General features: G+C 50.3%; 1 protein-coding gene across 1 annotated transcript in view; it reads right to left on the bottom strand.

The window, feature by feature from the left end:
• LOC119958159 (KAT8 regulatory NSL complex subunit 1-like protein) overlaps window positions 1-24,453 on the bottom strand; it is a 116,023-nt gene that overhangs the window by 32,557 nt on the left and 59,013 nt on the right. Inside the window, exons 9-11 of the mRNA XM_038786492.1 lie at window positions 19,190-19,342; window positions 13,709-13,881; window positions 6,590-6,714 (exon numbers count right to left, since the gene is read on the bottom strand). Coding sequence (XP_038642420.1) covers window positions 6,590-6,714; window positions 13,709-13,881; window positions 19,190-19,342 — 451 coding nt within the window. The remainder of the gene's footprint in view (window positions 1-6,589; window positions 6,715-13,708; window positions 13,882-19,189; window positions 19,343-24,453) is intronic.

Below are 24,453 nucleotides of genomic sequence, written 5' to 3'. Positions count from 1 at the left end.
TCCTGGAAACCCCGCACAAAGATCACCACAGCTACAGATTTATTAGAGGCAAATTGTGTCCAACAAACTTAGAGTTCTTTGATGAAGAGTTGATAAGAACACTAATAGGAACTGGAGTGGGCCATTTGGCCCTTTAAGCCAGCTCTGCCTTCAACAATATTATGGATGATTTTCTATCTCAATTCCACATCCCCACACTATCCGAAAAGTCCCTTAATTTCCTTTGTACCCAAAGATCTACCGTCCACTATCTTGAATATACTCTTTTTTTTATAAATAATTTTTATTGAAATTTTTGAAAAATGTATATCAAAACAATAATAAACACCCCCTGGACCCGTAACAGCGCATATAACGAGCCCCCCCACCCCCTCCAAACCCGATGAACAACAAAATAAATTAAAAATAAATTAAATTAACATAAACAATACCCCCCTGAACCTCCCCCCCTGGGTTGCCGCTGCTGCTGACCTAGTTCCCTATCGTTGAGCCAGAAAGTGGAGGGAAAGCTGCCACCGCCAAAAGAACCCTTGTACCGACCCCCTCAGGGCGAATTTGACCTTCTCCAGCTTAATGAATCCCGCCATGTCATTGATCCAGGTCTCCACGCTTGGGGGTCTCGCATCTTTCCATTGCAACAAGATCCTCCGCCAGGCTACTAGGGACGCAAAGGCCAAAACACCGGCCTCTTTCGCCTCCTGCACTCCCGGCTCCACCCCAACCCCAAATATCGCGAGTCTCCAGCCTGGCTTGACTCTGGACCCTACCACCCTCGACACCATCCTCGCCACCCCCTGCCAGAATTCCCCCAGTGCCGGGCTCTACCGACACCTCCTCCACCTCCTGCATCACCTGGTAGATGTCAGACACCTTCCCATCCCCGTCCCACACCCCCGAAAGCTCCCTATCCCTTACCCCCCCGCGGGGGCAGCAAAGGAAACTCCTCCACCTGCCGCCTAGCAAACGCCTTGACCTGAAGGTACCTGAACATATTCCCCGGGGGGGGGGGGGGGGGGGGGGAGCTCACCCAGGCTCGCAAACCTCACCTCAATGAATAGGTCTCCCTTATGCCCGCCCTGTGCCACCCCAGGAACCCGCCATCAATGTTTCCTGGGACAAACCGGTGGTTCCCCCCACAGCGGGGCCTCCACCGAGCCCTCCACTTCCCCCCTGTGTCACCTCCACTGCCCCCAAATCTTGAGGGTAGCCGCCACCACCGGGCTCGTGGTGTACCTCGTTGGAGGGAGTGGCAACGGCGCCGTTATCAGTGTCTTCAGGCTCGTGCCTCCGCAGGACGCCATCTCCATCCTTTTCCATGCTGTCCCCTCCCCATCCATTACCCACTTGCGTACCATCGAGACATTAGCCGCCCAATAGTACCCAGAAAGGTTGGGCAGTGCCACCCCCCCTCCATCCCTGCCCCGCTCCAAAAAGTTCCTCACCCTCGGAGTCCCATGCGCCCAAACAAATCCCGTGATGCTGCTGTTCACCCTCCTAAAAAAGGCCTCGGAATAAGGATGGAGAGGCACTGGAACAAAAACAAAAACCTCGGGAGCACCGTCATTTTAACGGACTGTACTCTACCCGCCAACGACAACATGTTCCACCTTTTGAACTCCTCCTCCATCTGCTCCACCAACCTAGTAAAATTAAGCTTATGCAAAGTCCCCCAACTCCTAGCCACCTGAACCCCCAGGTACCTAAAACTCCTCACTGCCCTTTTTAGCGGGAGCCTACCTACCAATCCCCTCCTCCTGATCACCCGGGTGTACAACAAACAGCTCGCTCTTGCCCAGGTTCAACTTGTAGCCTGAGAAACTCCCAAACTCAGCAAGAATCTCCATCACCTCCGGCATTCCCCCCCCACCGGGTCTGCTACATACAGCAACAAGTCATCTGCATAATGTGACACTCGGTGCTCCTCCCCACCGCGCACCAGACCCCTCCACCTCCCCGACTCCCTTAGCGCCATGGCCAGAGGCTCAATTGCCAACGCAAAAAGCAAGGGGGACAGGGGGCACCCCTGCCTCGTCCCACGGTAGAGCCTGAAGTATTCGGACCTCCTCCCATTTGTCGCTACACTCGCCATCGGGGCCTCGTACAGCAACCTCACCCATTTAATAAAACCCTCCCCAAACCCGAACCTAACAAGTACCCCCACTCAACCCTATCAAAGGCCTTCTCCGCATCTAATGCCACCACAATCTCCGCCTCTCTTCTGCTGCCGGCATCATTATCACATTTAACAGCCTTCGCACGTTAGTGTTCAGCTGCCTCCCTTCACAAATCCCGTCTAATCTTCATGTATCACCCCCGGCACACAGTCCTCTATTCTAGTGGCCAAGATCTTTGGCAGCAACTTGGCGTTCACGTACAACAGTGAAATTGGCCTATATGATCCACACTGCAGGGGGTCCTTATCTCGCTTCAGGATCAGGGAAATCAGCGCCCATGACATCGTCGGGGGCAAAACTCCCCCCTCCCATGCCTCGTTAAAGGTCCGAACCAACAGGGGGCCCAACAGGTCCACATATTTTTTATAAAATTCAACCGGGAACCCATCCGGTCCAGGCGCCTTCCCCGACTGCATGTGACCAATCCCTCTAACCAGCTCCTCCAACTCAATCGGCACCCCCAGTCCCTCCACCTGCTCCTCCTGCACCCTTGGAAATCGCAGCCTGTTCAAAAAGCTCTCCATTCCCCCCCCCCCCCACCACCACCACCGGCGGCTCCGACCCGTACAGTTCCCTGTAGAAGTCCCTTAAGACCCCATTAACCTCTACCCCCTTCCGCACCACATTCCCACCCATATCTTTCACTCCACCAATCTCCCTAGCCGCGTCCCGCTTGCGGAGCTGATGCGCCAGCATCCTGCTCGCCTTCTCCCCATATTCGTAGACCGCTCCCTGCGCCTTCCTCCACTGTGTCTCCGCCTTTCTGGTGGTCAGTAAATCAAACTTAGCCTGCAGGCTACGCCGCTCCCCCAACAATCCCTCCTCCGGGGCCTCCGCTTACCTCCTATCTACACTCAGCAGCTCCCCCACCAGTCTCTACCTCTCCCTCCTCTCCCTATGGACTCGGATGGAAATCAGCTCCCCCCTAATCACTGCCTTCAGAGCCTCCCACACCATCCCCACCTGGACCTCCCCAGTATCATTGGCCTAGAGGTACCTCTCAATACATCCCCGGACCCTCCTACACACCTCCTCATCAGCCAACAACTCCACGTCCAAATGCCAAAGTGGGCACTGGTCCCGCACCTCCCCCATCTCCAGATCCACCCAATGCGGAACATGGTCCGAAATCGCTATAGCCGAATATTCGGCATCCTCCACCCTCGGGACCAGCCCCCTTCTCAGGACAAAAAAATCAATACGGGAATAAACCCTGTGCACGTGGGAGAAAACAAAAAGAGTACTCCCGAGCCCTCGGCCTCCCAAACCTCCAGGGATCCACCCCTCCCATCTGGTCCATAAACCCCCTCAACACCTTGGCCGCCGCCGGCCTCCTGCCCGTCCTAGAACTATCCAGTGGGGGATCCAGCACCGTATTGAAGTCCCCCCCCCCATGATCAGGCCCCCCGCCTCCAGGTCAGGAATGCAGCCCAACATACGCCTCATGAAACCAGCATCATCCCAATTTGGGGCATATACATTTACCAACACCACCCTCTCCCCCCTGCAGCTTACCGCTCACCATCACATATCTGCCGCCACTATCAGCCACCACCTCAGACGCCTCCCTCTTCCCCACCAGGATCGCCACCCCCCCGGTTCTTCGCGTCGAGCCCGGAATGGAAATCTTGCCCCACCCACCCCTTCCTCAGACGAACCTGGTCTGCCACCTTCAGGTGAGTCTCCTGAAGCATGGCCACGTCCGCCTTCAGCCCCTTCAGATGCGAAAACACCCGGGCCCGCTTAACCGGCCCATTCAACCCCCTCACGTTCCATGTGATCAGCCGGATCAGGGGGCACCCCGCCCCCCTCCCCCGCCGACTAGCCATAGCCCATAGACTGCTCGCCCCTGGCCAGCACCCCCCACTCGGCCCGTTTCCCATGGCGATAGAGCTTCACCCCGACCCGCACCAGCTCCTCCCTGGCCATTCCAGCAGCAACCCGGTATCCCCCCCCCCCCCCCCCCCCCCCCCCCCCCCCCCCCCCCCCCCCCCCGCCAGGACCCCTCCTAGCCGCGACACTCCCTCCATAGTACTCCCGTGAGCCAGCTGACTTCTGCTGACCCCGGCAGCCCCCGCCACTCCGACCCCTCCCAATATGGGATCACCCCCACCCTGCAGCAGCTCCTTGGCACCGCTCCAGCGCGGGAAAACGGAACTGATATCCACGCTCCTTGCCTCCAGCTCCACCCCCCTCGTCCCACGGCACGGGAAACCAGAGGAAAGCCCGCGCTTTCACACTGCCCCACCCCACCCCCCCCAACGCAGCTCCCAAATAGCAGTCCCAACCCATCCACCAACCCCGTACAAAAAAACAGACCCCCAACACCCCCCTTAAAACACAAAACCATAACCAACACCATCCGAAAGCAGAGTAAAAAACAGAATAGCCAGCAACAGCATAAACAGTGATACAAAAAACCACCACAGTCCCCAATCCCTAGTTCGAGTCCAACTTTTCAGCCTGCACAAAGGCCCACGCCTCCTCCGGGGACTCAAAATAGTGATGCCGATCCTTGTAGGTGACCCACAAGCGCGCAGGCGGCAGCATGCCGAATTTCACCTGCCTGCTCTGGAGCACCGCCTTCGTCCGGTTGAACCCGGCCCTCCGCTTAGCCACCTCCACACTCCAGTCCTGGTAGACACGCACTACCGAATTCTCCCACTTGCTGCTCCTCACCTTCTTGGCCCATCGCAGCACATACTCCCGGTCACTGAACCGATGGAACCACACCAGCACCGCCCGCGGGGGTTCATTCGCCTTAGGCCTCCTGGCCAGTACTCTGTGGGCCCTCTCCAGCTCCAGGGGCAGATGGAAAGATCCTGCCCCCACCAGCGAGTTCAGCATCACGGCCACATAAGCCAGCAGGTCCGACCCCTCCGCGAGGCCCAGGATCAGCAAGTTCTTCCTCCTCGACCAAAACTCCATCTCCTCAAAATGATCTTGCCACTTTTTGTGGAGTGCCTCGTGCATCTCCACCTTCCCCATGAGGGCCGAGACCTCATCCGCGCGCTCAGAGGCACTGCTGCTGCAACTCACGGATCGCTGCACCCTGGGTTGTCTGGGTCTCCAGCAGCTTACTTGTAGTAACTTTCAAAGAGTCCAGCAACTCCACTTTCAGCTCCGTAAAGTAGCGCAGAAGGGCCGCCTGCTGCTCTTGCGCCCACTGCCTCCACTCATCGGGGGCTCCACCGGCCGCCATTTTGTCCACCTTTCCCCGCTTTTCCAGGGGAGCTGCTGCCATTTTTTTCCTCGCCCCACTCCCGGTCCGCACCATAAATCCCGGGGGATATTACTCCAGACACCTTCACACACCGGGAATCGTTGAACCAGCGCCGTTTGGGGCCCTTAAAACAGCCCAAAAGTCCTACGATAGCGGGAGCTGCCGAACATGCGGCTTAGCTCCGCATTGCCACCACCGGAAGTCCTATCTTGAATATACTCAACAACCAAACAACCACAGCTCTCAAAAAAAATGTTTTTAAAAATTACAGACATATTGAACAAAATAGTTTGTTGGTCTTCATAGTAAGAGACACAAATACATTCTGGAAATATTTCCCCATTTTCGCTCTCCCTCATTTCTTAAATAACGGTGTTGTTTGCTACTTTCCAATCCTTGGGACCTATTCTTCAATTCTGCCAGATTAAAAGCAATACATCAATTATTTCTGCAGCTAGCTCATTTAAGATCCTAGGATGCAGTACATCAGGTCCAGGAGATTTATTGTCACTTAGTCCCATTAATTTTCCAGTTTTATTTCTTCATTAATACTGATTTCTTTAAGTTAATTTCTTGCTGGACCCTTGATTACCTATTATTTCTGAAATGTTAACAGAAACTTTCTACCCGTCTTCAATGTGCCTGGGTTGTGGGGCGAAACCCACGCAAACACGGGGAGAATGTGCAAACTCCACACGGACAGTGACCCAGAACCGGAATCGAACCTGGGACCTTGGCGCCGTGAGGTAGTAGTGTAAACCACTGCGCCACCGTTCTGGCGTTACCTTGAGATTCTTACTACAGATTATCAGCCCATTTTAATTCCACATTATTAAATCCAAAATAGGTTGTTCCCTAGTTGGTTGCTCAATATTCTGATCTAGAAAACTCATCCTCTACACAATTACTGCAAATTTGTTTTGCCTAGTCTATAAGATTGCAGTCCTTTCTATTTTCCATTTGTACCATCATTGTTATAATAAATTTAGTTATTGTTTTATATTTACTCTGGTTGACCACATAACATATTGGACTACTTTAGGGACAATGATAATGGAAAATTACAAACGGAATATGTACCAGCGCACAACACCTTGAGCACTCCTGTGGTTCTTCAATGCCGGTCTTCTGCTAGAAATAATAATACAAGGTCTCTTATGCCTTATAAAATAAAATCAAGAAAACAGTCTACCTCGGTGTAATGATCTCCTTGTACTGCAGCTTCTCGATCTTGGAGGTGGCAACCAATGACATGGGTATCACAATGTTATCAATATCATAACAACATTCACTTTGTTGCCTTTGCCGCAAGGGAATCTAGAATGGCACAACAAAGACCTTTTCATTATATTGGTTGGAGTCGTCTAAAAAATGTGTCTGGTAGCAGGATTATAATGAGTCGTCTTTATATCCAACTCCTGTCAATTTTCTGCTTCCCGTCTCATTGCAAAAGGTTCTAACCTCTTGCTGTATCACTGTTTAATGAACAAGAAACACGCTCGGTACTTCAGCAAATAACCAATAATAATGTAGGTGAGACACTAAGTGCCAGCAGACTATTGACTAAATGGGGCAGTTAGAGAAATCCAGTCCTCACTTGATGGTTTCCAGGGAAGGTCACTGGATTAGACAAGTGAGACTTGGCCAATTTCCCCTTCCCTAACCTGGAGATACTAAGGCCAACTGTGACATCCTTTCCACTGTTCCAATTGAAATTTGGTACAAAGCAGGGATCAAATCTGGACGTTAATAAATCGGCCAAAATATCTGCAAAGATGGTTGCAAAAAATATTCTGCAAAAAATATTTCCAAATAGTTGCAAGAACTAAATGTTTATCATAATAAAAATGAATACTCAAATTTCAGAATTAAAAAAAAAAAATGATGTTTTATTAGAAAACCTGTCAATCATTCTGTGACCACAGATTCAGTGATCCTTGGCATGCTAGAGTCACAAGAACAAAAATAATTGGTGCTCTTAATTAATGATGGCCAAGCACATCCTTACTGATTTTGTAGTTCATTTTGGCAAACATTCCCATCTCCCATACAATCATGACAGCTCTTTAGAAATATTTTAATTAAGGCATTTATAAATATATACATAAAACACAATCCAAAACCAAGAAAGTGAGAACAAACAAGAAATCACAACACTCCACCCTCCCTGCTGTTCCCCTCCACCCATCCTGCCTTTCCCGTATTTACGCCCTATAAACCCCCCCCCCCCCCCCCCACACACAACTGCTGATGTCTTAACTATCTTTGAAGAAGTCAATGAACGGCTTCCATCTCTGGACGACCCCCCCTCCCCCCACCTTAATCTTAATCTTTTCCAGTTTCAGGAATTCCGCAAGATCACTCACCCACACCCCCTGTTTCGGCGACCCGAGTCCCTCCATTCCAACAAGATCCGTCTCCAGGCTACCAGAGAAGCAAAGGCCAAGACATCGGCTTCTCTTGCCCACTGGACACCCGGGTCTTCCGACACTCCGAAAATCGTCATTTCTGGACAGGACAATTTTCACCCCCCGTACCTCAGACATAACGTCAGCAAACCCCTGCCAGAATTCCTCCAGTTTTGGACAAGCCCAGAATATGTGGACAAACACTCCGCCCACACCTATCCCCCACCCCCTCAAAAAACCTACTCATTCTGACCACATCATATGTGCCCTATAAACATATTTAAATGAGGTTAAGCCTAGCACATGAAGATGATGCGTTCACTCTCCTCAGAGTCTCCTCCCAAAACCCAGCCTCTTTCGCTCTCTCTCTCTCCCCCCCTTCTCCCCCCCCAAACTTTCCTCCCACTTAACTTCCCCTATTGGGCACCCTACTAGTCCATCAATTCCTTATAAATCTCCGATATCCTACCATCACCAACTCCTGTTTTCGACACCACCTTGTCCCGACAGGGTCAGGAAAAGATGACACTTCCAGTTCCTTTAAGCTCAGAAAGCTGCCCCCTACAAATAGGTTCCCAAACCGTTCGATCCCCGCCCGCTGCCAGCTCCAGAACCCACATTCAGCCCCACCGGGGCAAACCTATGGTTCCCACAAATCAGTGCTGCTTTGCCACTGTCCCCACACCCTCAGGGCTGCCACCAACACCGGGCACGTGGAGTACCTGGCCAGCAAGAATGGCAGAGGCGTTGACAACGCTGCCCCTAGGCTACTGCCCTTACAAGAAGCTGTCTCCATCCGCTCCCACGCCAACTACCCACTTGCTAACCATGGCTATATTTGCACCCAGTAGTAGTTCAGTAAATTTGGGAGGGCTTTCATTTTCCACAATTTGTACCTGGCCTACAAGCGACAACAGGAGCATATCCTCACCTCTTAAATTCCCAATCCGCTCAACCAGCCACGCCAGGTTCAGTTTGTGCAAATGTTCCCATCCCCACCACCCGAATACCCAAGTATCTAAAGCTCGTCCCCAAGGCATTAAATGGCAGCTCGCCCAGCCTCCCCTCCTGTCTCCTTGCTTGGATCAGGAGAGCCTCACTCTATCCCATGTTTAATTTATACTCTGAAAACCAACTGAACTCCTCCAGATGTTCATAAACTCTAATGCCACCCAATGGGTCCGGGAAGTAGCGAGACGTCACGTACAGCGAAACTGTATGCTCCACCCCGCCCACCGCACTATCCCTCTCCAACTTCTTAACACTTTTAAGCGCCATCGCCAGTGGCTCTATCGTCAGGGCAAAAAGCAACGGGGAGAGCGGGCATCCCTGCCTTGTCCCACGATATAGCCCAAAATACCCCAGTTCACCCGATCCGTCCTTACTACTGGCGCCCGATACAACAACCGGAACCCATCCACAAACCCCTGCCCAGATCGAACCATACCAGAACTTCCCACAGTTGTTCCCGTTCTATCTGATCAAAGGATTTCCCCACATCCATAGCAACCGCCACCTCCTTTCCCACCGGGGGCATCAGAATCGCATTCATTAAGTGCCTGATGTTCGCCGACAATGCCTCCCCTTTACAAATCCCGCCTGGTCCTCCCCCATCACCCCTGGCACACAGTCCTCGATCGCAGAGGCCAAGATCTTTGCCAGCGGTTTGGCGTCCACATTCAGCAGCAAAATCGGGTGATAAAACCCACATTGCTACAGGTCCTTATCCTTCTTCAGAATCAGGGATATTGAGGCCTGGAATAGCATAGGGGGGGGAAGCTCTCCCTTCTCTCGTGCTACATTATGCACTTACCAGCTGGGGCCCCAGATCCCCCAAAAACTTGTTATAAAATTCAACCAGGAACCCATCCGGGCCCAGAGCCTTCCATGCCTGCATCGCCTCGTACCCTCCAGCATCCCTGTCATAGTCCAATGGGTGCCCCAACCCCTCCAACAAATCCTTCTCCACTTTGGGAAATTCCCACCTATCCAAAAAACGCTGCATTCCCTCGCAGCGGGGACTCCCGATTCATATAGCTTCCTATTAAATTCCTCAGACATCCCATTTACCCCCACCAGGTCCAGGATCACCCTTCACCTTTCCGATCTCCCTTGCTGCCTCCTGCTTCCTAAATTGGTGAACCAACATCCTGCTCGCCTTCTCCCCAGTCATACACTGCCCCCCGGGCCCTCCTTAACTGCCCCACTGCCTTCCCCGTGGACACCAACCCAAAATCCATCTGGAGCTTCTGTCGCTGCTTCAACAAGCCTGCCTTTGGGGCCTCTGAATATCTATGTACCCGCAGGATCTCCTCCACTAGTCTAGTCATCTCTGCCCACTCCATCCTCTCCCTGTGCGCCCAAATCAATATCAGTTCCCCCTGACCACTGCCTGAAGCACCTCCCATAGCTTGGCAGCCGATACCTCCCCCGTGTCATTCAGCTGCACATACCCCCGAGTGGCAACTTTCACCTGCTCGCACAACAGCTCGTCTGCTAACAATCCCACATCTAATCTCCAGTGCGGGCACGAGGCCCCTCCGGGTCACTTGCAAGTCCACACACGGTCAAAAGAAAACCAATCGCTGAGTACCCAGAGTCGACATCCCCGCCAGCAAAGTGTTATCCACCACAAAGCAATCGATAAGCGAATGTGCACATGGGAGAAGTATGAAAATGTCTTTGCCCTCAGCTTCCACAGGTCAACCCAACCCCCCCCCCCCCCCCTCAAACTGCATCACTCCATGAACCCCTTTAGCTCTTCCGCCACTGCTGATACCCTCCCCGACTGCGGACTCTACCTGTCCACTTGATGGCCGTATTAAAGTTCCCCTCATAATCAGCTGATGCGAGTCCAGGTCCAGGATCTTCCCCAACACTCATCTCAAATTCGACATCATCCCAATTTAGGGCATAAACATTCACCAAGGCCATGCAGACCATCACAAACCTTCCCTCCAGATTTCCCACTATGTTCACCACCTCAAACGCTACCCACTTATTTATTAGCACTGCCACTCACCACTTCTTCAAATCCAATCCCGAATAAAATAATCTGTCCAACCCACCCCCTCCTCAGTCTAATCTGGTCCTCAATCTTCAAATGCGTTTTCTATAGAAATGCCACATCCGCCTTGAAGCTCCTCAGATGCACAAATGTGCACGACCATTTGACCAGCTCATTCAGCCCCTCACATTCCATGTGACTAGTCTGATTGGGGGGGGGGGGGGGGGGCACCCCGCCTATCCTCCCATGTCTATCAACCATACCCTTCTTGGGCCAGCCCCAGTTTGCATCCCGCAACCTGCCAGGCGTGCCCTCTGACGTCCACCATCGCCAACTCCCTCCTTATTTCACTTCGACTGCCCACCCCTGTCAGCAGTCACCCCTCCCCCGAACAAAACAAAACCCATCCTCCTCTAAAACTCTAACCACCCCCCACTGCGCTCCCGTGAACAAGCTCGCCCAGCTAGCCTGGAAGACACCCCCCCATGGCACCAAACATCCTACCCTCCAATTATGCCCCTCCCCACCCCACGCTCGCACTCCGCCATGATGCAAAGAACAACAACCAGGGCAGCACGGTAGCATTGTGGATAGCACAATTGCTTCACAGCTCCAGGGTCCCAGGTTTGGTTCCGGCTTGGGTCACTGTCTGTGCGGAGTCTGCATATCCTCCCAGTGTGCGCGTGGATTTCCTCCGGGTGCTCTGGTTTCCTCCCACAGTCCAAAGATGTGCAGGTTGGGTGGATTGGCCATGCTAAATTGCCCTTAGTGTTGGATGGGGTTACTGGGTTATGGGGATAGGGTGAAGGTGTTGACCTCGGGTAGGGTGCTCTTTCCAAGAGCCGGTGCAGACTCGATGGGCCGAGTGGCCTCCTTCTGCACTGTAAATTCTATGATAATAACTCTAAGAAAAAAAAATGCATTCCCCCTCCACCATCCTCCCACCAAAGCACCCCATGAAAGAGCTACACAGCCCATTACCCAATACAGAAGAACCCAGCACAATACAGCAAAAGAGGGGCAGGGAGAACCAACACCACCTCACATTTCTTACAAAGTTCAATGTCCTCCCTCTCCTGCCAGTTCATTGTCTCTCAAGAACTCCAGTGCCTCCTCCAGTGTTCCAAAGTAGTATTCACAGCCATTATGGGTCACCCAAAGGCGGACCGGGTCCAACATCCCAAACTTCACTCCCTTCTTAAAGAGGGCAGCCTTGACCCGGTTGAATCCGGCTCTCTTCTTTGTCGGTTTCACGCCCAGGTCCTGATGTACCAGAAGCTCGTTGCCTTCCCAGGTACATCTCCTCGTCTTCCTGGCCCATTGCAAGATCTTCTCTTTGTCCAGAAACTGGTGTAGCCTCACCACCATCGCCCTCGACGGCTCATTCGCCTTTAGCTTACTCAAGTGCCCTTTGCGCCAGAATGACCTCCAGAGGCCGGTTGTAGGACCCCTCCCTCATTAGCTTCTCCAACATCTTGGCCACATAAGAGCCCGAGTCCGCTCCCTCAATGCCCTCCGGCATCCCCACTATCCTCAGATTCTGCCTCCGGGAACGGTTCTCCAAATCCTCCACTTTCTCCTTGAGCCGCTTCCAAGTCTTTTTCAGCATTCCAACTTCGGCCGCCAACAAGGTAAGCTGCTCCTTGTGCTCTCTCATCACCTCCTCCACTTTCTGGATCGCCTGGCTCTGGGTCTCCAACCCTCCAGCCTCAGCTCTACATGGTTGATCCCTGCTTTTAGTGGTCTACCACCTTTGCCAGGTCCTCCTAAGCCTCCCTCCTCTGGTGGCTGAACTTTTCATTAAGGAAGTCAACCAACTGCTCCGTCGACCATTGGGTCGGTAGGGCCGGCCCTTTTATCCTCCGTCATCTTCCCGTGTCACACGAAGAGTTTCTAGTTCCTGCAGCTCCTTCCTTCTAGGCCCAATTCTGGTCCGCGGGTCATCCACCAACCTCACCAGTGGAGTATAGCTTTCCTACACCACCTCTGCACCTTTTTTCTCCAAAATATCCACCCCGCAACCCTGGAAAAGGACCAAAAGAAACACCTCAAGAGGGAGCTGCCAAATGTGCAACCACTCACCATGGCCATCACCGGAAGTTGCGTAATCATGACAGCTCAACAAGGTTCAAGTAACTTAAACAAGCAAAACTGGCACAAACACAATGGACCGAATGCACACCTTCTGTGGTGCAAATGTTATATATCTCAATCAGCATCCTGCATTGTCACATGTGAAGAATAAATCAATACTATTGTGAAATCTACTGGAGAAAATGGCCACTTCACTCTTGAGGAAACCGTCTCACATTATGGCTGATTTGAAAATACACATAAAATACACATAAAATACGCATACACATAAAATACACATAAAATACACATAAATACACACTAGGGGCCTCACGGTAGCATGGTGGTTAGCATCAATGCTTCACAGCTCCAGGGTCCCAGGTTCAATTCCCGGCTGGGTCACTGTCTGTGTGGAGTCTGCACGTCCTCCTCGTGTGTGCGTGGGTTTCCTCCGGGTGCTCCGGTTTCCTCCCACAGTCCAAAGATGTGCGGGTTAGGTGGATTGGCCATGCTAAATTGCCCGTATTGTAAGGTTAATGGGGGGATTGTTGGGTTACGGGTATACGGGTTATCTGGCTTTGAGTAGGGTGATCATTGCTCGGCACAACATCGAGGGCCGAAGGGCCTGTTCTGTGCTGTACTGTTCTAAATTCTAAATAAATTAACATATCTATGACATTCAGGAGGAGTTGTTTCATTGATAATCTTGGGTTGTTACACCTTTATGGGAGGAATTAATCCAGTACAGAAATCTCTAATGACTGAATATCAGTGATAGGGTTAGCATAGGCCAATAACTTATAGTCTGTCCACTATATCTTACATCCTTTGCGTGTGCAAGTGGTCTTTGGGATGGTGTTGATCTGGATGCCCAGCCATCTGTTGGGCTGGAGCATGGAGTTTTCTGAATAGAGACTGCAGTCTGTGCTGTTCTCACCAAAGAACCTGAAGGAAATTCACTGGAGTTCAGGAGGGCACAATGTCGTTTATTTAAAACTGAAATACAAAAAAAAGTGAGGTAATTAGATAGCAAGAATCTACAATGCTAGTTAACAAGGCTGATTTTAGAAATTAGTGTTAGCACATAGCCAAACACCTATTCACTAGGTTTCAGCTATGACTAATTTTATGAAGTTTTCAGCATTTAAATTTTAAAAAACTGCTTTTGAAAAATAGGTAAACAATTTTCTAATCTATATTGTATCAGAAAATATTGGAAGGGTCCTAAATATCACAGGAAGTTGGGAGAGTGAAAACCGCGCAGGAGGAGGCGCAGTTGGGAGATTGCAAACAGCGCAATTGGAGAGGCTGTCGGGAGATTGCAAACAGCGCAATTGGAGAGGCTGTCGGGAGATTGCAAACAGCGCAATTGGAGAGGCTGTCGGGAGATTGCAAACAGCGCAATTGAAGAGGCTGTGGGGAGATTGCAAACAGAGCAGGAGGAGAGGCGGTCGGGAGATTGCAAACATCGCAACTGAAGGGGCAGTCGGGAGATTGCAAACAGTGCAATTGAAGCAGTTGGGAGATTGCAAACAGTGCAATTGAAGCAGTTGGGAGATTGCAAACAGCGCAATTGGAGGGGCAGTCGGGAGATTGTAAAGAGCGCAATTAAAGAAGCAGTCGGGAGATTGCAAACACGCAATTGGAGAAGCTGTGGGGAGATTGCAAACAGCGCAATCGGAGGGGCAGTCGGGCGATTGCAAACAGCGCAATTAGAGACATTGTGGGGAGATTGCAAACAGCGCAATTGGAGGGGCAGTTGGGAGATTGCAAACAGCCCAATTGGAGAGGCAGTCGGGAGACTGTAAAGAGCGCAATTAGAGACATTGTGGGGAGATTGCAAACAGCGCAATTGGAGGGGCAGTTGGGAGATTGCAAACAGCCCAATTGGAGAGGCAGTCGGGAGACTGTAAAGAGCGCAATTGGAGAGGCAGTCGGGAGACTGTAAAGAGCGCAATTAGAGACATTGTGGGGAGATTGCAAACAGCGCAATTGGAGGGGCAGTTGGGAGATTGCAAACAGCCCAATTGGAGAGGCAGTCGGGAGACTGTAAAGAGCGCAATTGGAGACGTTGTGGGGAGATTGTAAACAGCGCAATTGGAGGGGCAGTCCGGAGATTGCAAACAGCTCATATTGGAGAGACAGTCGTGAGATTGCAAAGTTACAGGAACTGATTACTTTTATCAAGGAGGAATTCCAGAAACAGAGGAACAGAATGCATGAGGATCATGCAAAGGCCATTGCAGAAGCTGTGGCAGCGCTGAAGAGTACATTGGAGCAGATGGAGAGGTGTTTGGAGGTGCAGGGGTCACAGATTCGGGAGATTGAAGGAGTGATCTCGGACAAGGCCAAGGCGGTGCTGTACCGGCGGCAGATCAGGTTTGGGGTGCTCTACCTGCCGAAATTATGGATGGTGTTCAGAGGCCGGGAGTATTATTTCAAGACCCCAGAAGCGGCCGAAGACTTCATTAAGGAGCATAAACTGGGGGAGAACTGAGTGCACAATGCTTGGGAACCGGGGTGCTGGCACAATGTTTGAAGTGGGCTTAGGGATTGGGGAATTTGCGCCTTTTTTTGTGGGGGGGGTTGCTGTTCAATGTTGAGATTGTAAGGAGTTGTAGGGGCAAAACGTTTATGTGGGGATGGATGTGCCCACCCCCCCTCCTGTTTGTTTGCATTTGGAGAAGGCTACCTGGAGTTCAGGAGAAGTCCTTGTTTGGGTGGGGGAGGGCAAGGCCAGCAGGAGGCCTTCTTTGAGCTGAGGGGGGGGTCATTAGGATGTGCCTTTGGGCAGGGGCAGCCGCGCTAGCAGGTTATGCTGGTGAATGAAGTGAGGTGGTGGGGGAGAAGGCCAAGAGGGGTGGCCGGGGGAGGGAGGAAAGGGGAAGTGGGGGGGGGGGGGGGGGGAGAAAGAAGGGGAATGGGAAAAGGGGGGTTTCTGCGACGCAGAAGCGGGTGAGAGATGACATGGTCAAGGGCGAAGAGGGGCAATCTGGGATGGGCTAGGTACAGAGTGGAATTAAAGCGGCATGAGTTAAGTTAGGAAGGTGACTGATGTAGAGCGTATTGGAGGCGCAAGCCTCCAGTAAGGTTGGTAACGTGAAACGTCATGGGACTGAATGGGCCACTTAAAAGGTCGCGGGTGTTCGCACACCTCAGGAGCTTGAAAGTGGGGGTTGTCTTTTTGCAGCAGACACACCTTCGTGTGAAGGACCAGGTTCGGTTAAGGAAGGGGTGGGTCGGGCAGGTTTTGCACTCGCGGTTTGACTCGGAATCGAGGGGTGTGGCGATTTTAATGAGCAAAAAAATGGGATTTGTGAGTACAAAGGAGATGAGGGATCCAGGTGGGAGATATGCGATTGTGAGTGGGGTATTGGAAGGGGCACCGGTAGTGTTGGTAAATGTGTATGCCCCAAATTGGGATGATGTGGGTTTTATGAGGAGGTTGCTGGCAGCAATCCCGGATTTGGCCACGTACCAGTTGATCATGGGAGGAGATATTAACTGTGTCCTGGAGCAGAGGGTGGATAGATCGAGCCCCAGGTTGAACCCCAGGGTTTTTTAAACTCTCAATGCTCAATATATTATTTCCCTCATAAAGAACTATTGAAAACATTTTTAAAATGTAACCTCTGATTCAACCACTGACAACGGCCATCAAGGATGGTGGTGTGACACTTTTTGCCCAATCACTGGACAATACATTTTGGGTTTTTTTTTGCACACCCTACGAATGGCAAGGGAGCTGGGGGGGGGGGGGGGGGGGGGGTATGGAGAGGATGGGTATGGTGGCAACATGTCACTTTCAGAACCCAAGGGGAAGGGAGTATTATTTATTTTCACACATCTATAAAAGGTGTATTCGAGGATTGATTACTTTGTAGTGAGTCGGGAGATTTTGGTTGGTGTGGAGGGGGCAGAGTATGCGGGGATAGTTATCTCGGACCATGCACCCTACTGGCTGGATATTCGGTTCAGTACGGGACAAGAGCCGAGACCGGGGTGGAGGTCTGACTCGGGGTTGTTGGCGGACTGAGGTTTTTGTGATGAGGTGTGATTGGCGATTAGGGATTATGTGGAGTTCAATCAGAATGGGGAGGTGTCGGCGGGCATTTTTTGGGAAGCACTGAAGGCAGTGGTCCGGGGAGAAATTCTCATTTCCGGTTCGTGCGAATAAGGAAAGAAAGGCGGAACATGACCATCTAGTGAGTGAGGTAGTGGAGGTGGATAGGAAATATTCGAGGTGCCCACCGTGGAGGAATTGGGAGGGAGGAAAAAGTTGCAGGGGCAATTTGACAGGCTGACAACGGGGAGGGCGGTAGGGCAATAAGAGTATCGGGAGAAGGTGAGCCGCATGCATGAGCACCAGCTGCAGAGGCAGGATGCGCCCAGGGAAATATTGAAGATCCAGACTGGGGCTGGGGATGTGGTGTCAGAGCCAGGGAAGATAAGTGAGGCATTTAGAGAGTATTACCAGGGACTTTATGAGGCAGACTCAGAAGGAGAGGAGGGGGACATGGGGTGGTTTCTGGACAAGCTGGAATTTCCCCAGGTGGAGGAAGCAAAGAGGCAGGCGTTGGATGAGCCTCTGGGGCTGAGGGAGGTGCTGGATAATATCAGGGGTATGAAGTCGGGGAAAGCCCCTGGACCAGATGGGTACCCGGCAGAATTTTATAAGGATTTTAGGGCAGGACAGTAGCACAGTGGTTAGCATTGTTGCCTACGGCGCTGAAGACCTGGGCTCGAATCCTGGCCCTGGGTCACTGTCCGTCTGGAGTTTGCACGTTATATCATAGAATTTACAGTGCAGGAGGCCATTCGGCCCATCGAGTCTACACCAGCTCTTGAAAAGAGCACCCTACCCAAGGTCAACACCTCCACCCTATCCCCATAACTCAGTAACCCCACCCAACACTAAGGACAATTTTGGACACTAAGGGCAATTTATCATGGCCAATCCACCTAACCTGCACATCTTTGGACTGTGGGAGGAAACCGGAGCACCCGGAGGAAACCCAGGCACACACGGGGAGGATGTGCAGACTCCGCACAGACAGTGACCCAAGCCGGAATCGAACCTGGGACCCTGGAGCTGTGAAGCAATTGTGCTATCCACAATGCTACCGTGCTGCTCTCCCAGTGTCTGCGCGGGTTTCACTCCCACAACCCAAAGATGTGCAGGATAGGCGGATTGGCCATGCTAAAATTGCCCCTTAATTGGAAAAAATAATTGGGTATTCAAAATTCTTTTTTTTTTTTTAAATTGAATAAGGAATTTGCGGCGGACCTGTCACCACATCTGTTGGGGGCGTTTAATGAAGCATTGGAGAAGGGAGAGTTGCTGGAGACGATGAAGCAGGCAGTAATCACACTAAACCCAAAAAAGGGGAAGGATCCAGTGGAATGTGGGTCGTATAGACCCACGTCACTATTGAACACAATGTGAAAGTATTGGCTAAGTTGTTGGCGGGGAGGATGGAATATTGTGTCCCAGGTGGTTGCAGAAGATCAAACAGGATTCGTGAAGGGCAGGCAGCTCGCAAGTAATATAAGACGGCTGTTGAATGTGGTGATGAATCCGTCGAGAGCTCTGGTACCGGAGGTGGTGGTGTCCATGGACGTTGAGAAAGCATTCGATCAGGTGGAGTGGCGGTACTTGTTCGAGGTTTTGGGAAGGTTTGGGTTTGCTATTTTGGAGGTACAAGAGGATCAGAGAGGGAGGGAGATTCTACTATGGGTTGGGGAAACATGTTATTTATTCCCTCATTTAAAAAAAATAAAATAAATTTAGAGTACCCAATTCATTTTTTCCAATTAAGGGGCAATTTAGTGTGGCCAATTGACCTACCCTGCACATCTTTGGCAAAATCCACGCAAACACGGGGGAGAATGTGCAAACTCCACATGGACAGTGACCCAGAGCCAGGATCGAATCTGGGACCTCGGCGCCGTGAGTCAGCAATGCTAACCACTGTGCCACTGTGTGCCCTCTATTCCCTCATTAGAACATTTGTGTCAGTCACCATGAGGAGGGAGCGATCACTACTTCAGTTCAGGCTAACTACTGGTGTCAGATTTGGTGAAGGTGCAGTTTCCGCCGCAAATTCAAACAGGTGAAAGAGATGGTGGAGCTCAGGCAACGCAATCCAGGCATGAAGTAGTCTGTGGGGAGAGCATGTTCGTGAGCCAAGGGTAACAAATGTGTTTCAGGTCATGTGCTCTTCATTTTGGGGGAAAGCAAGAGATCTCCAACAGCAAATTCAACAATGATGCAGATACATGCAACTATACGGTTTGTCCTTACTGGAATTCTTCTCATTCGAATGCCTTCTCTTTCTTAATTCCTTGAAGGGTTTCCTCAATGCTTCTGCTGGAGTCTGTAGCTTAGGGACAGAAGGTGACTGGTTCCAGTGCTGTCCTAGTGCCTTTGGATAGTAGTCCTTATACACATTACACCCTGGAGATCAATTGGACAATAGAAATAAAAATCTTGTGTTTTGCTCTCCAAGATATAATACTTGAATTTTAAAAATTCTATGCAACCGGTTTGCAAACATTGAAAGGATTCAATATTTTTTACCATTGATCCTTGCATGTGTCAGTTTTGAGAAATTCTTTTGAGATGTTTACATTTTTAAAACACTAGAGCAAAAAGCTTTGAGAATACATTTCCCCTCCTGATTATTTGACCCCCTCCTGAAGCCATTGCATTCTTAAAGGGGCATGGGCCCATGATCACAAGTTACATTCAGAATATTCCTCTTAAGTGATCACTCTTCTTGTGCAACTAGCAACGGAATGCTGGCAGTATGCTGAACTGCAGCAGCATGACAGTTGAGCCCAACCTGATCTTCACTTAATGTCCATACATCTGTTCTGCCAACAGGGGATGATGGATGGCAGTTTAGGATTCAATATGAAAAATGCTTTTCCAGTCTCCCTCTCAGAATGCTGAGGAAAACAACAATTGCTTCTGAACCAGCTGAATTTCCAGAGATATGCACACCCGTCATGGCTTGTAAGGCTCAGTTGCTTATTCCTCTTGCCCACGAGTAATGCTGCCCACATTAACAGAAGTAGCACATAACATTAACATAAGCACAACAATGCCTATACTTCCTCAGGAAACTAAGGAAATTTGGCATGTCCACATTAACTCTTATCAACCTTTACAGATGCACTATAGAAAGCATCCTATCTGGCTGCATCACGACCTGGTATGGTAACTGCTCGGCTCAAGACCGCAAGAAACTAAAGAGAGTCACACGAACCTGCCTCCCATCCAGTGACTACATCTACACCTCCCGCTGCATGGGGAAAGCGGGAAGCATAATCAAAGACTCCTCCCACCCGGCTTACTCACTCTTCCAACTTCTTCCATCAGGCAGGAGATACAAAAGTCTAAGAACACGCATGAATAGACTCAAAAACAGCTTCTTCCCTGCTGTTACCAGACTCCTAAATGACCCTCTTATGGACACATCTAATTAACACTACATCCCTGTATGCTTCACCCGATGCCAGTGTTTATGTAGTCACATTGTGTCCCCATTATATATTTTCTTGTATTTTATTTTATTTTGATGTACTTAATGATCTGTTGAGCTGCTTGCAGAAAAATACTTTTCACTGTACCTCGGTACACGTGACAAGAAGCAAAATCCAATCCAATCAGAAGCAAAAGTTGTGGAAATTACAAGCATTATTTCCACACATAAATAAGAAACAAAATTAGGGCAAAATAAAATTAGGGCAAAATCTTAGTTCACATTGATCAGAAGGTAAACTCCAAGACAATTAAGTGTAAAAATGAATTCTAATGTTGCCTGCCAACGTTACTCCATAAAGATTGAAAATTATAAATCATAGAACTCAGGATAGTGATCAAATATTAATTCAATATTAAGTTGGAAAAGGATTTTAAAAATCAGTCATGGATTAAGATCCCAGACTGGAAAAGGGCAAATTTTAGGGGTCTAAAAGGTGAACTGGAGCAGGTTGATTGGACGACACAAAAGGTTGGTGGAATTGCCTTCATTGGCCGCTGCATTGAGTACAAAAATTGGCAAGTCATGCTGCAGCTGTATAGAACTTTAGTTAGGCCGCACTTGGAATATAGTGTTCAATTCTGGTCGCCACACCAGAAGGATATGGAGGCTTTGGAGAGGGTGCAGAAGAGGTTTACCAGGATGTTGCCTGGTATGGAGGGCATTAGCTATGAGGAGAGGTTGGATAAACTCAGTTTGTTCTCACTGGAACAATGGAGGTTGAGGGGAAACCTCAAGTTGAGAAGTCTACAAAATGGAGAGTCAGAAGTTATTCCCCAGGATGGAAGAGTCAATTACTAGGGGACATGGTGCGAGGGGCAAAGTTTAGAGGAGATATGCGAGGGAAGATTTTTTTTTACACCAGAGGGTAGTGTATGCCTGGAACTCGCTGCCGGAGGATGTGGTGGAAGCTGGGACGATAGTGGCATTTAAGGGGCACCTTGACAAATACATGAATAGGATACCAATAGAGAGATACGGACCCCGGAAGTGTAGAAGGTTTTAGGTTAGACAGGCAGCATTGTCGGCCCAGGCTTGAAGGGCCGAAGGGCCTGTGTGTTGTAATTTTCTTTGTTCTTTGTTGAAATGCATTTTGATGGATAGAACAGCGGATGAAAAATGGGAGACTTTCAAAGGAGAGATGAATAGGGTGCAAGCTAGGTACGTACCCATGAGAAATAAATCTGGGGTATCCAAAGCTGAGTACCTGTGATGACGGAGGATATTAATTATAAAATAAGGAAGTAAAAAAGGAGGCATATGGTGTGTGCCAGAATAATAGCAGCAATAGAAAGCAGGAAGATTATGTAAAATACAGAAGAGAGGCTAAGGCGGGTATAAGGTGGGAATGGGGCAGCACGGTAGTTAGCATAAATGCTTCACAGCTCCAGGGTCCCAGGTTCGATTCCCGGCTGGGTCACTGTCTGTGCGGAGTCTGCACGTCCTCTCCGTGTGTGCGTGGGTTTTCTACGGGTGCTCCGGTTTCCTCCCACAGTCCAAAGATGTGCGGGTTAGGTGGATTGGCCATGCTAAATTGCCCGTAGTGTCCTAATAGTAAGGTTAAGGGGGGGGAGTTGTTGGGTTACGGGTATAGGGTGGATACGTGGGTTTGAGTAGGGTGATCATTGCTCGGCACAACATCGAGGGCCGAAGGGCCTGTTCTGTGCTGTACTGTTCTATGTTCTAAGAGGAAGCATGAGGAAAGGGCAGAGGCTGTGCTAAAACAAATAGCAGAATGTTCTTCCAAGCATATTAATGGTAAAAGATGTGAAGGATAAATTGGGGCCCATAAAGGGGCAAGCAGGGCAAACTGCTGAGTAAGGCAGTGGTACTAAATGAGCCCTTTGCTTCTGTCTTTACTAAATTAGATGGGGACAATAGCCCAGTTGAAAATATGGGTTATGAGCAACTGAGCAGTATAGTGATAGATAAAGAAAAGGTGCTAAAAAGGCTGGCAGCACTTCAGGTACAGAAGTTGCCAGGCCCAGATGGGATGCATCCTTATCCTAGATTGCTGAGAGGGGTAACAGAGCATATTGTGGAGCCGTTGACAGAAATATTCTAGGCCTCTCTGAACACAGGATTAGTCCCAGGGGATCCGAGGATTGCAAATGTTTGATCCGGCCCCAGGTCACTGCCTGTATGGCGTTTGCATATTCTCTACATGTCTGCGTGGGTCTCACCCCCACAACCCAAAAAGATGTGCAGGGTAGGGTAGGTGAATTGGCCACGCTAAATTGCCCCTTAATTGGAAAAAAATGCATTTTGGAAGAAGAAACATAGGGAGACAATATAGGCTCAGTGATACAACTTTGAGGAGTACAGGAGCAGAGGGACCTTGGGGTTCAAGTGCATAATTATCTGAAGGTGGTCAAGCAAGTTGAAATAGTTGCTAAGCGGGCGGTGTTGGGGGGGGGGGGGGGGGGGTGGGGGGCTGGGAAAGAACACTTGGGCTGGAAGCACTATTAGAACTGGGAGAAGTCATGGAGAGTATTAACTCCACGCAGGCAGGGAAGGCGCCAGGACCAAATGGGTTCCCGGTGGACTTCTACAAAATATTTACAACAGCACTGGCCCAGCACCTGCGGGAGATGTTGACAGATTCACTGGCGAGGGGCACCCTGCCACCTAAACTAGCACAAGCCTCAATCTTGCTGATACCAAAGAAAGACAAGGACCCAACAGAATGCGGGTCCGACAAACCCATTTCGCTGCTAAACGTGGACATGAAAATGCTGGCCAAGGTCTGCCAGGATACTGGAGGACTGCATATCAGATTGTTAACAGAAGACCAAACGGGCTTTGCCAAAGGTATACGGCTAACGTCGAACGTCAGGCACCTGCTTAACGTGATAATGACCACATCTGAGGAGAGAACACCTGAGGTGATCATCTCCCTGGATGCAGAAAATGCGTTCAACAGAGTCGAATGGAAGTACCTGATAGAGGTATTGGAGTGGTTCGGGCTTGGAGCAGGGTTCACCGCTTGGGTGAAGCACCCGTACAGCAATCCCACGGCATGCGTACAGACAAATACCATCAGCTCTAAGTACTTCCAGCTGCTCACAGGCATTGTCCCCGCTGCTGTTTGCCTTTGCGATCAGGGCAGCAAAGAATTGGAAGGGGATCCGGAGAGGAGACAGAGCACAGTGTCTCACTCTATGTGGACAACCTGCGGCTGTACATCTGGGACCCACAGAGCAGCATGGAAGGAATCATGGCGCTCTTGAAAGTGAGTGCGAGTAGAGAGACCCTAGGATTCCCAAAAAGGAAAACAATGGGGGGGCCTAGCCATCCCAAATCTGCAATATTTCCACTGGGCTGCAACTGTGGAAAGAGTGAAGGGATGGATAAAGCAGCCAGAAGCCCAGTGGGTGCGAATGGAGGAGGGCTCCTGCACGGTCATCTACCTCCAGGCCCTGGCCACAGCTGGGCGCCCATCCCCACTGAACAAACACTCAACGAGCCCAGTGGTGATAGCCACACTCTGGACGTGAAACCAACTGCGACAGCACTTCGGATTAACCAAAATGTCGATTAAGGCTAGCATCTGCAACAACCACAGGTTCGCGCCAGTTATAATGGATGTCACCTTCAAAAGGTGGAGACAGGACAGGGGGCATTGACAGTTAGGGACTTCTACACCAACAACAGACTGACAACACTACAAGAACTAACAGAGAAGTTCCAGCTGATGTGGGGGGAAACGAGCTCCAATGCATGCAGGTCACAAATGTTAGGTAGAAAGCAAAAACGTACCCATGACCACCACAACAGGTTGCTGTTAGAGGATTTACTGAACACGCCCTGTACGGGCGACTAACCGGAAGGGCAGGCACACCACTGGAAAAGACAAGGAAAAAGTGGGAGGATGAACTCTGGTTTAAAATAGGGTGGGGATTCTGGAGCGAAACACTGCACAGGGTCAACTCCACCTCCACATGCACAAGGCTAAGCTTAATGTAGCTGAAAGTGGTACACAGAGCCCACTTAATCAGAACCTGAGTGAAAAGGTTCTTCC

The sequence above is a fragment of the Scyliorhinus canicula genome, chromosome 2, assembly GCF_902713615.1.
Source record: "Scyliorhinus canicula chromosome 2, sScyCan1.1, whole genome shotgun sequence".
In the NCBI taxonomy this organism is placed as follows: Eukaryota; Metazoa; Chordata; class Chondrichthyes; order Carcharhiniformes; family Scyliorhinidae; genus Scyliorhinus; species Scyliorhinus canicula.
This window is presented reverse-complemented; position numbering and strand designations above follow the sequence as displayed.